The following is a 16,860-nucleotide window of genomic DNA, read 5'->3' on the forward strand; positions in this document are numbered from 1 at the left end:
GGTGGCGCAGTCGGTTAAGCGTCCGACTTCAGCCAGGTCACGATCTCGCGGTCCGTGAGTTCGAGCCCCGCGTCGGGCTCTGGGCTGGTGGCTCAGAGCCTGGAGCCTGTTTCCGACTCTGTGTCTCCCTCTCTCTCTGCCCCTCCCCCGTTCATGCTCTGTCTCTCTCTGTCCCAAAAAAAAAAAAAAATTAAAAAAAAAAAAAAAAAAAGTTCCATTTTTCCTTCAAGAGCTACAAGTTTAGTGACGACATCACCTTTGCTACTGGGATGGCTCTATTTGAGCCTACCATGAATATTTGTTATATTATCAGCACAAGGGAGATAATTCTTGAGAATTAATTTACAGACAATATATGGAAAAAATAACATTAGACAGAGTATGTTATAAACTCTGCCAATGAGAAGTAATGCCCATTGAGAGGGCAGAAATACAAAGAGAAGTAAGTGAAGGGGGTTGAGTGTCTCGCCTTACCCAGAAGAACACTGAGAAACACTGAACGTGGGGCTGGAGGGGCTGAGCAGGGGGAACAGGGGAGAGACATTGAGCCCACGGGCACAGGGACGAGGGGTAATCCGGGTGAAACGCCCGGGAAAACGGTCGGGGACTGAAGCGAATGTGTGTGAGGGTGGGGGTTGAGCAGATCCGGCTGAGCGTAAAGAGTGGGCGTATGGGCGGAGCCTAACAGAGTACTAGTAGAGTACTGCGCGGAAGGGGCGGGGCAGGGGCGGGGCAGGGGCGGGGCAGGGGCGGGGCGAGCCCGTGGGGAGGTCTCCCCTGTGGCCCCGGGCGCCTGCGCAAATCAGCCCTCTGGAAGCTCCAGCCGTCGGGCCGCGTTTCACGTCTTCTCGCGCTTGCTGTCTCCTCATTTCCAGTCGCTTCGCTTCACTGGACGCCATGCCCCGCCTGCTGGTTCTTCGCCTACTTCCCCGCCGCCGCGTGACCCAATTGGGGCTCCAACCCGGCCGCCGCCTGGCCCGCTCGGAGTCCCGCCGCCGCCGCCAGCACCCCAAGTTGTCTGTGGTGAGTGGCGGCCCACGCCTCACGGCGGCGGGGGCGGGCGAGGAGCGCGCAGCCGAGGCGGGAGCGCCGCGACGGACGGGGATGAGCGGGGGACGTCGGTGACTGGCTGCGGTTGGCGGTCGGGGGAGGCGTCGGGGAGTGCGCCAAGGGCACGGGCAGAGCCGTCGTTGCGCCGCGCGGTGTCCGTCGCCGTCGAACGTCGTCTCGCCGGCTGCTTGCCCGCCAACGCGGGGAATCCTGGGCAGCACCTGCGATCCAGGGTGCAGCGGTCGGAAAGGTGGGGAGGTGGGGAAGTGGGGGGGGGGGGTGGAGGGGCGAGGGGGGGCGGAAGAAGAAAGAGGTGTTTGCTTCTCAGGTTGAAGCTGGGTCATCTAGGAAAGGAAGTCCTGCTGTTTCAGGCCTCGTGAGGCCCGCGTCACCGAACGGCCACACTCGTCGGCAGGTGGACGCGGATCTTGCTCGGCCGCGAGGGACTGGCCCGGCGAGCCGCAGGCATTAACAGCGCTTTTCGTCTTCTCTCCCAGGACAGCGCCGTTGCGCTCGTGATGGTTTTTGCGACCTTCTTAGCACCGAGCGGGTACGTGCTGAGCAATCTGAGCGACCTCAGAAGAGCGTAGGTGGAAGAAGCTGTGGAGCTGCGTTAACACCCGAGGAGCTTTCAGAACAAGCGGTGGCTTGCTTAAAGGAGGAAAAGCGTTTAGCTGGGCTGACGCTGCAGCCATTGTGGGTATTCAGTTCACAACCGTGTGTTTTTGGTAAATATTTTGCAGTTTTTTAGTACTGTGCGTAACATGCAGATGAGTTTGTAGACTCATTTCCAAATGTTGAATAAAGTTGAAGCATTCATGCACGGTATGTGATCTCAGATTATTTTCTTGACAGTGAAAGCTGATGAGAATTTCATGATGAAAAATAGAATAAGAAGAACGGCAACAGAAGGTCAGGGATGGCGGCGGTCACGCCATCAAATGTATTTTATGGGAGGGAATGCACGTATCTAGCGGCATCAACATTAAAAGATTAGATATGTAGCAGTAAGTAATGTAAGTTAAATGAGTCTTCTTACTATTTTTAATGTTCCATTGGTACTTCCCCCTTCATTTATTTATTTTAATTTTTATTTATTTTTAAAATGTTTTTAAAGAGAGAGAGTGGGGGAGGGGCAGAGAGAGGGAGAGAGAGAATCCTGAGCAGGCTCCAGGCTCCTGGCTCCTCATGGAGTATCATCTTGTGAACCGTGAGATCATGACCTGAGTGAAATTAAGAGTCAGATGCTCAACTGACTGAGCCATGCACCTTGATTTTATTTTTATTTAGACAGCATGAGCAGGGGGAAAGGAGCAGAGGAAGAGAGAGAGAATCTTAGGCAGGCTTCATGCTCAGCATGGAGTTTGACAACCGTGGGATCCTGACATGAACCAAAATCAAGTGTTGGATACTCAACCCACTGAGCCACCCAGCCCTGGTACTGCCCCTTTTAGTAGTGAGATCCAGACTTTACTTTCCACTGGGATAAATACAACGTTTTATTAATTTGTCTTAAGTTTGCCTCTACAGCCTGGGATTTAGTAATTATCTTTGTACTTTATTTGTACCTCTCCTTATTTATGGATTTTGTTTTTTTCTATAAGTCAGGTTTGAAGAATCATATATACATTTGTTTGAATTTTAGCTCACTTTGCCAATTATTGTGACTGTGGGCAACAGACCTAAACTCAGACTGTTTCCTTGTCTATGTATGTAATGGGAACTTAAAATTGGTCTCTTGAAGGGATGTTGTGGGGGAATAAAATGCTGAACAAAAATAAGACACTTTCTAGCATAGTGCCTGAAACAGAGTAATCAATAGATAGAAGTTATTAAGAGAATATATGTTTACTAATATTCATTCAGCAAGTATTGCATTTGTTGATGTGCCAGGTATTGTCCAAGGTCAATGAACCGAAAATAGATCTCTGCCTTTGTAGGACATGGAGGACTTGCATTCTAATTACTTCAATATTGTACTTGCATTTTGAAATTTATATTGGTGTGTTAGATTTCTCCAGAGAAACTGCGACAATTTGTGTGTGTGTGTGTGTGTGTGTGTGTATGTGTATATGTGTGTGTATGTGTATATGTGTGTATATATATATATATATATATATATATATGTGTGTATATATAGGGAGAGGGCGAGAGATTGATTAATTGATTTGAAGGAATTGGTTCACAGCTGTGGAAGCTAGCAAGTCCAAAATCTGCAAGGTAGAGAGTCTCTGGCAAGCTGGAGACTGGAGACTCAGGAAAGAGTTGCAGTTTGAGTCTGCAGTCAGTCGCTGGTGAAATTGAACTCTCAGGAAAAGTCAGTATTTGTCTTAAGGCCTTCAATTGCTTGGATGTGGCTTACGCACATTATAGAGGGCAATCTGCTTTAGTCAACGTCTACTGAGCTACATATTAATCCTGTCCAAAAATTACCTTCACAGAAACATCGAGAATAGCATTTGGCCAAATACCTGGGTACTGTGGCCTAGCTAACACAAAATTAAACTGTCACAATTGGGTAAAATAATTTTTCAGAGGGAAACCATGAAAAGGGTGTGATACTTTTAAAATTTAAAGGTATGAGTACAGTGGCTTATTGAAATCTTACCCACTTAAGTTTACATTCTCTCTTCACTCGTGTCAAACCCACTCTTAGGCCCTTTAAAGAACTCTGGCCCATCAGGACACAGGCTCTATTTCGGTTTCTTGTATTCACCAAGACCATGTTTGAACTTACTGCCCGTTTTGAACTTACTTTTTTCTTTTCTGACTCTGATGATTTTGTGCTTAAGCTTTTGATACCTGCCTGTGTACGTTAGAGCTAATGACAGAAGACTGGTCTACCTTTGTCCTGGCTGGGGAAACTATTGAACTATAGGAATAACAGTCTTTTCCCTAGGGGCACTGGGGTGGCTTAGTTGGTTAAGCATCCAGCTTCAGCTCAGGTCATGATCTCGTGGTTCGTGAGTTTGAGCTCTGCATCTGGCTCTGTGCTTACATTGCAGCGCCTGCTTAGGATTCTCTTTTTCTCCCTCTGCCCCTCCCCCATGTGTGCTTTCTCTCTCTCTCTCTCAAAATAAACTTCATTAAAAAAAAAAAAAAAGGAGTCTCTTCTCTAGAACCCTAGCACCTATTTTCTGAACCATTTATTTGACATTATTCTCATGGAATAATGCTCAGTATTGGGAGGTGGTAGCTCATTTTGATGAGTGAACTCTATTGCCCTGTCACGTTATTTAACTTTCAATGCATGAAAGTGTCACATTTGTTATTTGGGGTAGTTATACTCTATAATAGTCACAATGAACACTGAATTAGTGAATCTGGGACCAATGCTCCTAGGAGAAATAACACATTAGGTTCCTGTGAACCTTGTCACAACATTTAAACACTATGTATGGGGTCCATTTTAAACAGGGAATTCATCTACAAAAAAGGACAAAATTATAAAAAAGTGAGACCAAATAGGCTACGGGAAGGACATTAATTTACAGTATTCCAGAATGAGAGCTGGAACAAGAAGGCAGAACTTGTCATTGTTCGACCTCAGCACTGCATGATTCAAATTTCTTGCCACTCTGTCTGCGAATGATGTGAAAGTGTTGCATTGATTTTCAGTTTGAAAATAATTTTAGTGAGTAGGAGAATTTGCAGACATGGAATCTACAAATAACGGGGATTAAGTGTTATTCTTAAGAGGAGGTCTTGCTCTCATAGAGGAGGTCTTGCTCTCATTTATGAATCATTTTGGAAAGTCTTATTTTGAAATTTTAAGAATTTGCAGGATGTTCTTTTGGGAAGAAGTAAGGCTGGAGAAACCATCCCTTGAGGTTGGATTTTTGTGGAATAGCTTAAAAAATGTGGGTTTGACTTGGAATAAATGAAGTAGTGCACTTCTTCACTTAAAATGAGATTTGATAATAAAGTAATTATCTTAGTGAAACTGACAGGGAAAACTGCAAAAATTATAAAATATTTTGATAGTGATATCATTGGTGGATTAGAACTTTCACTGTCCATTTCCCAGATGAGTACTCTACTGGCCAACATCCAGTTGGATATAAAATTCTGGCATCTGATACAGTTAACTCATTAGTGGGTATGTATAATGCCTGTCTGTCTCATTTCCACCACCGGATTTAAAATTCCTTGAGGTAGAGTGACATATAATATTTTTAATCTTTAGGTGTAGCATAGTGGATAAGTCAAAATATTTAATCAGAAGACTGAAATTGCTCCTTCCTATAACCAGGTACTTAGTAAGCCTCTATTATGTATGGAAGATAGTTCCTATCTTGTTTTTTCCAGTGCATAACTCAATGCCTGGCACATATTCTGAGCTTTTTGTTTGTTTGTTTGTTTGTTTTTTGTATACCAGTTGAGTGGTTAAACTGCTGGTAAGACAAAGAGGTTCATCTCACTTGCCAAATTCATCTTTTCTAGTAATGGCTGTAGTGCTATGTTGAGGAAGATTATAAAAGAAATGAAATAACTTCAATCAGCAGTGTAAATAAAATGTATCATCTATGTTGACTGAGCAGATCAATTTTTCCTTGATAATTTTTGGCAAAGAAATTCATAGAAATTGTACATTAGGCAAGGGCTTATGAATTGTGTAATATTTTAATTTATAAGCATGATGAACACAGTAATTTTTAAGCGTGATAAAATATTTGTGACAAATATTCTGAGATTCTTAAAAGAAAGGTTGATAATTATGAAATATTTCTATTTAGAAGGATAAGGAGTGAGTTATTTTTCAATACAGGAAACATTTTTCTGAAAAGTTCCATTTATTTTTAAAGTTCTGTTGCTATGGCAAGTTGCTGAATTTGGGTAAATCACTTGACTTCTAGAATCCTGTTTCCTTTTCTGTAAAATTAACAGGTTGACCTAGAGCAGGAATTTTTAGCTTTTTGCTTTATTCAAATCAATACATAATTATTGAAGTATTTTGTGGCTTACCATGTGAACAGGGCATTTGGTTTTTTTTTAATGGTAACCTGAGTTAGTAAGAATTAAATTTTATAAATCAAGTATTATTTAAAAGTATTTAAGATTTAATAATAAGTATATAAAATTGATCCTATTTATAATTTATCCATAAACAAGTGCATACAATATGATATTTGGGTAGGCCTTTCAATGGGGAAAATCACTTCTCAAATGTCATCTACGTTATGTCAGCCTTCACTCTACTCAGCTTTATCACTACATTGTTCCCACCACACCTTTACTTGGCATTAATTAGATTTCCACTCGATTCTTCTCCATTAGGATCTTGCAACTTTTTTCTTTTTTACTTACCCAGCCTTTCCACCTTGTCTACTTTCATTTAAGTGTTCTATTGCCAATGCCTTTAACTTATTTGCCATTTTATTTTATTTTATTTATTTTATTTTATTTTATTTTATTTTATTTTATTTTTATTTTTTATTTTATTTTTGTTCATTGTACTCTTCAGAATACAAACCATGGATCAGTCATAGTCCCTCAATATTGGCTTGGGCAAGTGCTGCAGAGGAAATCATAGAATCACAGGGTTAGTGTTATTAGAAATTCATTGTTTCCATACTCATAATCCCACAATGCTTCCTAAAATTTTTTTCTCTTTTCCTTTACTTTTCAGGGTAGTGACTAATTTAAATCTTGTATATGTGAACTTTTTATTCTATTAGCTCTCTACCCAATTTTAGCAGACTGCCTCATTTTCTTTTTTTTTTTAACATTTTTTTTTTATTTTTTATTTTTGGGACAGAGAGAGACAGAGCATGAACGGGGGAGGGGCAGAGAGAGAGGGAGACACAGAATCGGAAACAGGCCCCAGGCTCCGAGCCATCAGCCCAGAGCCTGACGCGGGGCTCGAACTCACGGACCGCGAGATCGTGACCTGGCTGAAGTCGGACGCTTAACCGACTGCGCCACCCAGGCGCCCCAAGACTGCCTCATTTTCTAATTCACAGAGAAAGTTGAAACTGTTCCTTAATTGTTGCCCCTCCTCCATCTACAAATGTAACAGAATTCTCCCCATCTTTCCTCTTAGTGCAGAGAAGGGGAATTACCATTCTAAGGCTGAATCCCTTTGCCTGTGCTTTGGGTCCTACATCCTTCCTCTGGGATATAAAGCTCTAGAAGTTGTCTAAATTTGATTTCTTACTCTATTGATTCTATCTCAGATAATTTAAATATGCTCAGCTTCCAGCCTTTAAAAAAGAAGAAAAGGCCCTAAGATCCCTCTTTTAACATAAGTGTCCAAGTTTTTGGTAGCTTTATTGTGATACTTGCTTTATTGTGGTGGTCTGGAATTAAAGCCAAAATATACTGATGTTAGCCTGTAATTGAAAATCTATTTCTGTTCCTATCATTCCATTGATACTGCTATCGTAAGTCAGTGGTTTTGTCACTAAATCTCGTAGACAGTTTTTAGTCCTTATCTTTTTGCAGTATTTGATATTATTTAGTCTGTTTTTGAAATACAGGCATACATCAGAGATAGATACTAGGGGTTTGGTTCCAGACCATCACAATAAAGTGAGTCAAATGAATTTTCTGATTTCCTGGCTCATACAAAATTTATGTTTACACTTCACTGTAGTTTATTAAGTGTTCAATAGTATTACATCTTAAAAAACAGTGTACATAATTTAAAAAATACTGCAGAAAAAAAAAGCTAACTATCATCTCAACTCTCAGCAAGTCAAAATCTGTTGGTGAGGAGGATCTTGCCTCAGGTATTGAATGGCTGCTGACCAGGGTGCTGGTTGCTGAAGTTTACAGTGGCAGGAGCAATTTCTAAAAAGACAACACTGCAGTTTGCCCCAATGATTGGTGCTTCCTTTCATGATTTCTCTGTAGTATGTGATGCTGTTTGACAGCATTTTGCTCACAGTGGAACTTCTTTCAAAATTGGAGTCATTCTTCTCTAACCCTGCCACTGCTTTATCAATGAAGTTTATGTAATAGTCTTGTTGTTGTCTTTTTAACAGTTTTCACAGCATCTTCACCCGCAGTAGATTCCATCTCAAGAAACTACTTTCTTTGCCTCTCCGTAAGAAACAACTCCTCATCTGTCAAAACGTCATCAAGAGTTGTAGCAATTCAGTCACATCTTCAGGTTCCACTTTTAATGCTAGTTGTCTTGCTATTTCCACCACATCTTCAGTTTCTTGCTCCACTGAAGTCTTGCACCCCTCAAAGTCATCCATTAGGGTTGGAATCAACTTCACAACTCCTGTGAATGTTGATATTTGACCTCTTCCTATGAATCATGAATGTTGTTAATGGCATCTAGAATAGTGAATACCTTCCAGAAGGTTTTCATTTACTTTGCCCAGATTCATCAAAGGAATCACTATCTATGGCAACTGTAGCCTTGTGTTGTGTATTTATTAAATAATGACTTGAAAGCCAAAATTACTCCTTGATCCATGGGCTGCAGTATGGATGGGATATTCTGTTAGCAGGCATAAAAGCATTAATCTCCTTGTACATCTGCATCCAAGCTGTGGGTGACCAGGGGCATTGTCAATGAGCTGTAATATTTTGAAAGGAATTTTTTTCTGAGAAATAATTCTTAACAGTGGGCTTAAAATACTCAGTAAACCATGCTATCATGCAGGCTTTGTTTATAGAGTATAGGCAGAGTAGGCCTGAGATAGAAAGCCAAAGTGTGGTTAACTCTCCATTAATTATGAATTAAGGGGGAATCAGAAGAATATGGTATGCTCTGAGGTGAGTCTAACTCTCAGAGACAAGTAGTTCTCAACTTACTCACCGTTCACTGATTCCCCTTAATGGCTTCTAGATCTGCTGCCAAATTTTGATTCATGGACACAATGTGTTTTGATTATAGCTAAGTGTATAAGCATACCTTGGAGATATTGTGGGTTTTGGTTCCAGACCACTACAATAAAGAGAGTCAATTTTTTTGGTTTCCTAGTGCATGTAAAAGTTATGTTAACATTACACTGTAGTCTGTTAAGTGTGCTATAGCATTATGTCTAAAAATACAGTGTATAAACCTTAATTAAAAGATACGTGATTGTTAAAAAATACTAACCATCATTTAAGCTTTCAGTGAGTCATAATCTTTTGTTTGTGGAGGGAGGGTCTTGCTTCAATATCAATGGCTGCTGAATGATCAGAGTAGTGATTGATGAAGGTTAGGGTGGCTGTGGCAATTTCTTAAAATAAGACAACAGTGAAGTTTGCCTCACTGATTGACTCTTTCACAAGTGATTTCTCTGTAGCATGTAATGAGTAGTAATATTTTGAAATATTACTGAGTGGTAGAGCTCAACAGTGGGCTTAAAATATTTAGTAAACCGTCTTGTAAACAAATGTACTGTCATACAGGTTTTGTTTCATTTATAGAATAGAGCATGGGCAGAGTGGATTTAGCATAATTCTTAAGTGCCCTAGGATTTTGAGAATGGTAAATGAGCATTGGCTTCAATTTAAAGTCACCAGGTCTATTAGTCCCTAACAAGGGAAGAGTCAGCCTATCCTTTGAAGCTTTGAAAGCTGTGAAAATTCCAGATGGCATGTTCTCCAATAGAAGGCTATTTAGTCTACCTTGAGAATCTTGTTTAGTGTAGTCACCTTCATAAATTATGTTAGCTAGATCTTTGGGATCTATCATTCAGAATAGAAGGAAAGATAAAGAGTTTCCCAGACAAACAAAAATTAAAGGAGTTCATGACCACTATACCAGCTCTGCAAGAAATATTAAAGGATACTTTTTGGGGAAAAAAGGACCAAAACCAGCAAAGACTAGAAAGGAACAGAGAACATCACCAGAAACACCAATTTTGTAGGTAACACAAAGACACCAAATTAATATCTATCAATCAATAATCACACTGAATGTGAATGGACTGAATGCTCCAATCCAAAGACATAGGCTATCAGAATGGATAAAAAACCAAGACCTATCTATATGCTCCTACAAGAGATTCATTTTAGAGCTAAATACACCTGCATATTGAAAGTGAAGGAATGGTGAACCATATATCATGCCAGGACATCAAAAGAAAGTCAAAGAAGCCATACTTACATCAGACAAACTAGATTTTTAAACCAAAGACTGTAACAAGAGTTGAAAAAGGGCATTACGTCACAATTAAGGGGTCTATCCATTAGGAGCTAACAATTGTAAATATTTATGCCCCCAATACGAGAGCATGCAAATATATAAACCAATTAATCACAAACATAAAGAAACTCATTGATAATAATACAATAATAGTTTGGGACTTTAACACCCCACTTACAGCATTGGGCAGATCATCGACACAGAAAATCAACAAGGAAACAATGGCTTTGAATGACACGCTAGACTGGATGGATTTAACAGATCTATTCAGAACATTTCATTCTAAAGCAGCAGAATACACATTCTTCTCAAGTGCACATGGAACATTTTCCAGAATAGATTACATACTGGGTCACAAATCAGCCTCAACAAATACAAAAAGATTGGGATCATACCATGTTTATTTTCAGAACTACAACACTATAAAACTTGAAGACAACCACAAGAAAAGATTAGCAAAGACCATAAATACATGGAGGTTAAAGAACATCTAAAAAATGAATGGGTTAAGCAGGAAATTAAAGAAGAAATTAAAAAAAAAATACATGGAAGCAAATGAAAACACAATAGTCCAAAACCTTTCAGATGCAGCAAAGACAGTCCTAAGAGGCAAGTATATTGCAATACAAGTCTACATGAAGAAATAAGAAAAGTCTCAAATATACAACTCAACCTTATACCTAGTAGAGCTAGAAAAGGAACAGCAAATAAAACCTGAAGCCAAGAGAAGAAGGGAAATAATAAAGATAACACCAGAAGTAATACAGAAACAAACAAACCACATTAAGACAGATCAATGAGACTAAGAGATTTTTTTAAAAGAATTGATAAATTTGATAACCCCTTGCCAGACTTACCGAAAAGAGAAAGGACCCCCAAAATAAAATCACGAATGAAAGAAAGATCACAACCAACACCAAAGAAATACAAACAATTACAAGTGAATATTATGAAAAATTATATGCCAAAAAAATGGGAAATCAGGAAGAAATGGATGAATTCCTGCAAACTCACAAACTACCAAAACAAACAGGAAGAAATAAATAATTTGAACAGACACATAACCAGCAAAGAGATTGACTCAATCATCAAACATCTCCCAACAAACAAAAGTCCAGGGTTAGATGGCTTCCGAGGGGAATTCTCCCAGACATTTAAAGAAGAAGAGATAACACTGATTCTTCTCAAACTGTTCCAAAAAATAGAAATGGAAGGAAAACTTCAAAATTCATTCTATGAGACCAGCATTACCTTGATTCCAAAACCAGACAAAGACCCCACTATAAAAAGGAGAATTACAGGCCGATATCCCTGATGAACATGGATGCAACAATTCTCACCAAGATACTAGCAAATCAAATCCAACAGTACATTAAAAGAATCATTCACCACAATCAAGTGGTATTTATTCCTGAGCTGCAAGTGTGGTTCAATATTCACAAATCAGTCAATGTGATACACCATATTAATAAAAGAAAGGAAAATAACTATATGATCCTCTCAATAGATGCAGAAAAATCATTTGACAAAATACAGCATCCATTCTTGATAAAGACCCTCAACAAAGAAGGCATAGAGGCATACCTCAACATCATAAAGGCCATATATGAAAGACGCACAGCTAATATCCTCAAAGGAAAAAAACTAAGAGCTTTTCCTCCATAGTCATGAACAAGACAGGGATGTCCATTCTCACCATTACTATTTAACAGAACTGGAAGTCTTAGCCTCAGCAATCAGACAACAAAAAGAAACAAAAGGCATCCAAATTGGCAAGGAAGAAGTCAGATTTTCAGTATTCTCAGATGACATGATATTCTATATAGAAAACCCAAAAGACTCCACCAAAAATTTCTGGAAATGATACATGAGTTCAGCAAATAGATACAAAATCAACATGCAGAAATCTGTTGCATCTCTATACACCAATAATGAAGTAGCAGAAAGTGAAATCAAGGAATCAATTCCATTTACAATTGCACCAAAACCCATAAGATATCAAGGATAAACATAACCAAAGAGATAAAGGATCTGTACTTTGAAAACTATAAAACACTTATGAACGAAATTGAAGATGGCACAAAGAAATGGAAAAACATTCCATGCTCATGGATTGGAAGAACAAACATTTTTAAAATGTCTATACTACAAAAGCAATCTACACATTTAATGCAATCTCTATTAAAACACCACCAGCGTTTTTCACAGAGCTCAAACAATCCTAAAATTTGTAAGGAACCACAAAAGTCCCCAAGTAGCCAAAGCAGTCTTGGAAAAGAAAAGCAAAGCTAGAGGCATCACAATTCCACACTTCAAGCTATATTACAAAGCTGTAGTCATCAAGACAGTATAGTACTGGTGACAGAAAAACAGACATACAGATCAATGTAATGGAGTAGAAAACCCAGAAATGGAGCTTCAACTATATGGTCAATTAGTCTTTCACAAAACATGGAAAAAAATCCAATGGACAAAAGGAAGTCTCTTTAACAAATGGTGTTGGGAAAACTGGACCACTTCCTTACACCATACACAAAAATAACCTCAAAATAGATGAAATACCTAAATGTGAGACAGAAAACCATCAAGAGAACATTGGCAGCAATTTCTGACCTTGGCCATAGCAACTTCTTACTATACACATTTCTGGAGGCAAGGGAAACAAAAGGAAAAATGAACTATTGGGACTTTATCAAGTTTCTGCATAATGAAAGGAACAATCAACAAAACTAAAAGGCAGCCTATGGATTGGGAGAATATATTTGCAAATGACATATCTGATAAAACGTTAGTATCCAAAATCTATAAAGAACTTACCAAACTCAGCACCTAAAAAACAAATAATCTAGTGAAGAAATGGGCAGAAGACATGAATAGACATTTTTTGGAAAACATCCAGATGGCTAACAAACACATGAAAAGATGCTCAACATCATTCATCATCAGGGAAATACAAATCAAAACCATGATGAGATATTACCTCACACCTGTTAGAATGGCTAAAATTAACAACGCAAGAAACAAGTGTTGGTGAGGATGTGGAGAAAGGGAAGCCCTCTTGTACTGGTGGTGGGAATGCAAACTGGTGCAGCCACTCTGGAGAACAGTATGGAGGTTCTTAAAAAAGTTAAAAAGAGAACTACCCTACCATCCAACAATTGCACTATTAGGTATTTACCCAACAGATACAAAAATACAGATTTGAAGGGGTCACATGTTCTCTGATGTTTATAGTAGCATTATCAGCAATAGCCAAACTATGGGAAGAGCCCAAATGTCCATCAACTGATGAATAGATAAAGAAGATGTGGTATGTATATACAATGGGATATTACTCAGCCATCAAAAGGAATGAAATCTTACCATTTGCAATGATGTGGATGGAGCTAGATAGTATTATACTGAGCAAATTAAGGCAGGCAGAGAAAGACAAATACCATATGATTTCACTTATATGTGGAGTTTTAAGAAATAAAACTGATGAACATACAGGAAGGAGGGAAAAGAGAGAGGAAATCAACCCATAAGAGACTTTTTATGGTGGAGAACAAAATGAGGGTTGATGGAGGGAGTTGGGTGTGGGATGGGCTAAATGGGTGATGGGTATTAAGGAGGGCACTTGTGTTGAGTACAGGGTGTAATATGTAAGTGATGAATCACTAAATTCTACTCTTGCAAATAATATTATACTATATGTTAACTAACTAGAATTTAAATAAAAATTAGGAAAGAAAAAAAAAGCCCCAAACAAAACAAAACAAAAACCCTTTCTCTGTATCAGCAATAAGGCTGTTTTGCTTTCTCATCATTTGTGTGTTTACTGAAGTAGCACTGTTAATTTTCTTCAAAAACTTTTCCTTTGCATTTGTAACTTGGCTACCTGGTGCAAGAAGCATAGCTTTTGGCCTATCTCTGCTTTCAATATGCCTTCCTCACTAAGTTAAATCATTTCTAGCTTTTGATATGAAGTGAGAGATGTGCAACTCTTCCTTTCACTTGAACACTTAGAACCCATTTTAAGGTTATTAACTGGCCTGATTTAAATACTGTTGTGGGTCAGAAAATAGGGAGGACCAAGAGAATGGGGAAGAGAAATGGGGGAAAAGCTAATCAGTGGAGCACACAACATTTATCGATTAATTTTTCCATCTTATATGGATATGGTTCATGGCACCCCAAAACAATTACAATAGTAACATCAAAGATCACTGATCATAGATGACCATAACAGATGTGATAATAATGAAAAAGTTTCAAATGTTGTGAGGATTACCAAAATATGTCACAGAAACACGAAGTGAGCAAATGCTTTTGGAAAAATGGTGCTGATAGACTTGCTTGATGCAGGGTTGCCACAAACCTTCAGTTTATAAAAAAATGCAGTATCTGAGAAAGCAAAATAACTTGAAGCACAGTAAAATGAGATGTGCCTATAATCTCCTCAATGGTATCACACAGTTATAGTATCACACACTTTTTATTTATCTCCTATCAATTTGATGTTCCTTCCTTTTTTAATTGAAATATAATTGACATATAACATATTAGTTTTAGTTGTACAACATAATGATTTAATATTGTATACTTTGTGAAATGATACCACAGTAAGTATAGGTACCATTTATCACCATAAGAGTCATACATTTTTTTTCTTATGATGAGAAGTTTGAAGGTCTACTTTCTTAGCAACTTTCAAATATGTGATACAATATTATTGACTATGGTCACCATGCTATACATAATATCCTCAAGACCTATTTACAGCTGGAATTTTGTACTCTGATCCTCTGCACATCCCTGCAACCGCCAATCTGTTCTCTGTGTCTATGAGTTTGTTTCATTTGTTTTTATATTTCACATATTAGTGAAATCAATCAGTATTTTTGTCTGACTTATTTAACTTAGCATAATACCTTCAACCCTTAAAGTCCATCTATGTTGTCACATGCAAATAGCAAGATTTCACAGTTTTTTTTTAATGGGTGATGGGTGAGTAGTATTTCATTATATATATATATATATATATATATATATATATATATATATATATGTAGTATTATATTATAACCACATCTCATAAGTATATATACCATATCTTCTTTATTCATTCATCCATCAGTGGACACTTAGGTTGTTTCCCTATCTTGGCTATTGTAAATAATGCTGCAATAAACATGGGAATTCATGTTTACTCCTTTATTTCTTGACATAGTGTTTTCATTTTCCTCAGATAAATGCTTAGAAGTGGAATTGCTGGATCATATGGTAGTTTTATTTGTAATTTTTTGAGGAACTGCCATGCTGTTTTCCATAGTGGCCGCACCAATTTACATTCCCATCAATAGTGCACGAGGGCTCCTTTTCTTCACATCCTGGTCAATGCTTGTTATTTTTTGTTTTGTTTTGTTTTGATAATAGCCATTCTGACAGGTATGAGGTAATATCTCATTGTCGTGTTGATTTGTTTTTACCTGATTAGATATTGGGCATCTTTTCATGTAAATGTTGGCCATCTGTATGTCTTCTTCAAAAAAATGTTCATTCAGATCCTCCATAGTTTTTTAATTGGATTGTTTGTTGTTATTATTGTTATTGAGTTGGATGAATTCTTTATATATTTTGGATATTAACCCCTAATTTGAAGTATTGTTTATAATTATCTTCTCCCATTAGGTAGGTTTGCTTTTCATTTTCTTGATGGTTTGCTTTGTGCAGAAGCTGTTTAGTTTGATGTAGTTCCATTTGTTTGCTTTTGTTGACCTTGCCTTTGGAGTCAGGTCCAAAAAGTCATCACCAAAATCAATATTAGGGAGTTTACTGCCTATGTTTTCTTCTAGTTTTATGGGTTCAGGTCTTGCATTCAAGTCTTTAATCCATTTTGAGTTAATTTTTGTGTATACTGTAAGGTCGTGGTGTATAAGTTCTTTTGTGTATAACAGTTCAGTTTTCTCAATGCCATTTATGGAAAAAACTGTCCTTTCTCTTTTGCATGTTCTTGCCTCCTTTGTCTTTAATTAATTGATCATATATGCATGGATTTATTTTTTGGCTCTCTATTCTGTTCCATTGATCTATGTGTTTGTTCTTATGCCAATAACACAGTGTTTCGATTACTGTAGCTTTGTAATAAAGTTTGAAATCAGGGAGCATGATACCTCTAATTTTGTTATCAATTCTCAAGATTGCTTTGAGTGTTTGAGATCTTTTGTGCTTCCATCCAAATTTTAGGATTGTTCTTTTTCTGCGGAAAGGGCCATTGGAGTTTTGATAGAAACTGCATTGAAATTGTAGATTGCGGGGCACCTGGGTGGCTCAGTCGGTTGAGCGTCCGACTTTGGCTCAGGTCACAATCTCACGGTCCGTGAGTTCGAGCCCTGCATCGGGCTCTGGGCTGATGGCTCAGAGCCTGAAGCCTGCTTCTGATTCTGTATCTCCCTCTCTCTCTGCCCCTCCCCCATTCATGCTCTGTCTCTCTCTGTCTCAAAAATAAATAAACGTTAAAAAAAAAAAAAAGAAATTGTAAATTGCTTTGGTAATATAGGGCATTTTAACAGTATTAATTCTTCCAGTCCATGGGAAAGGAATATCTTTCCATTTAGTTATATCTTCAGTTTCTTTTATCAGTATCTTACAGTTTTCAGTGTACAGGTCTTTCATCTGCTTTGTTAGTTTTATTCCTAAGTATTTTATTCTTTTTGATGCAGTTATAAATGGGA

At 38.2% G+C, this 16,860-nt stretch overlaps 1 protein-coding gene across 1 annotated transcript; it reads left to right on the forward strand.

Moving 5' to 3' along the window:
* Positions 1–409: 409 nt before the first annotated feature.
* On the forward strand, positions 410–2,052 carry LOC131517994 (uncharacterized). The gene is made up of 4 exons (XM_058740586.1): positions 410–442; positions 681–1,023; positions 1,548–1,778; positions 1,906–2,052. The coding sequence occupies exons 1-4, from the start codon at positions 410–412 to the stop codon at positions 2,022–2,024; spliced, it is 726 nt and encodes a 241-aa protein (XP_058596569.1). The 3' UTR covers positions 2,025–2,052.
* Positions 2,053–16,860: the final 14,808 nt, after the last annotated feature.

The sequence above is a fragment of the Neofelis nebulosa genome, chromosome 7 (assembly GCF_028018385.1).
Source record: "Neofelis nebulosa isolate mNeoNeb1 chromosome 7, mNeoNeb1.pri, whole genome shotgun sequence".
NCBI classification, from domain to species: Eukaryota; Metazoa; Chordata; class Mammalia; order Carnivora; family Felidae; genus Neofelis; species Neofelis nebulosa.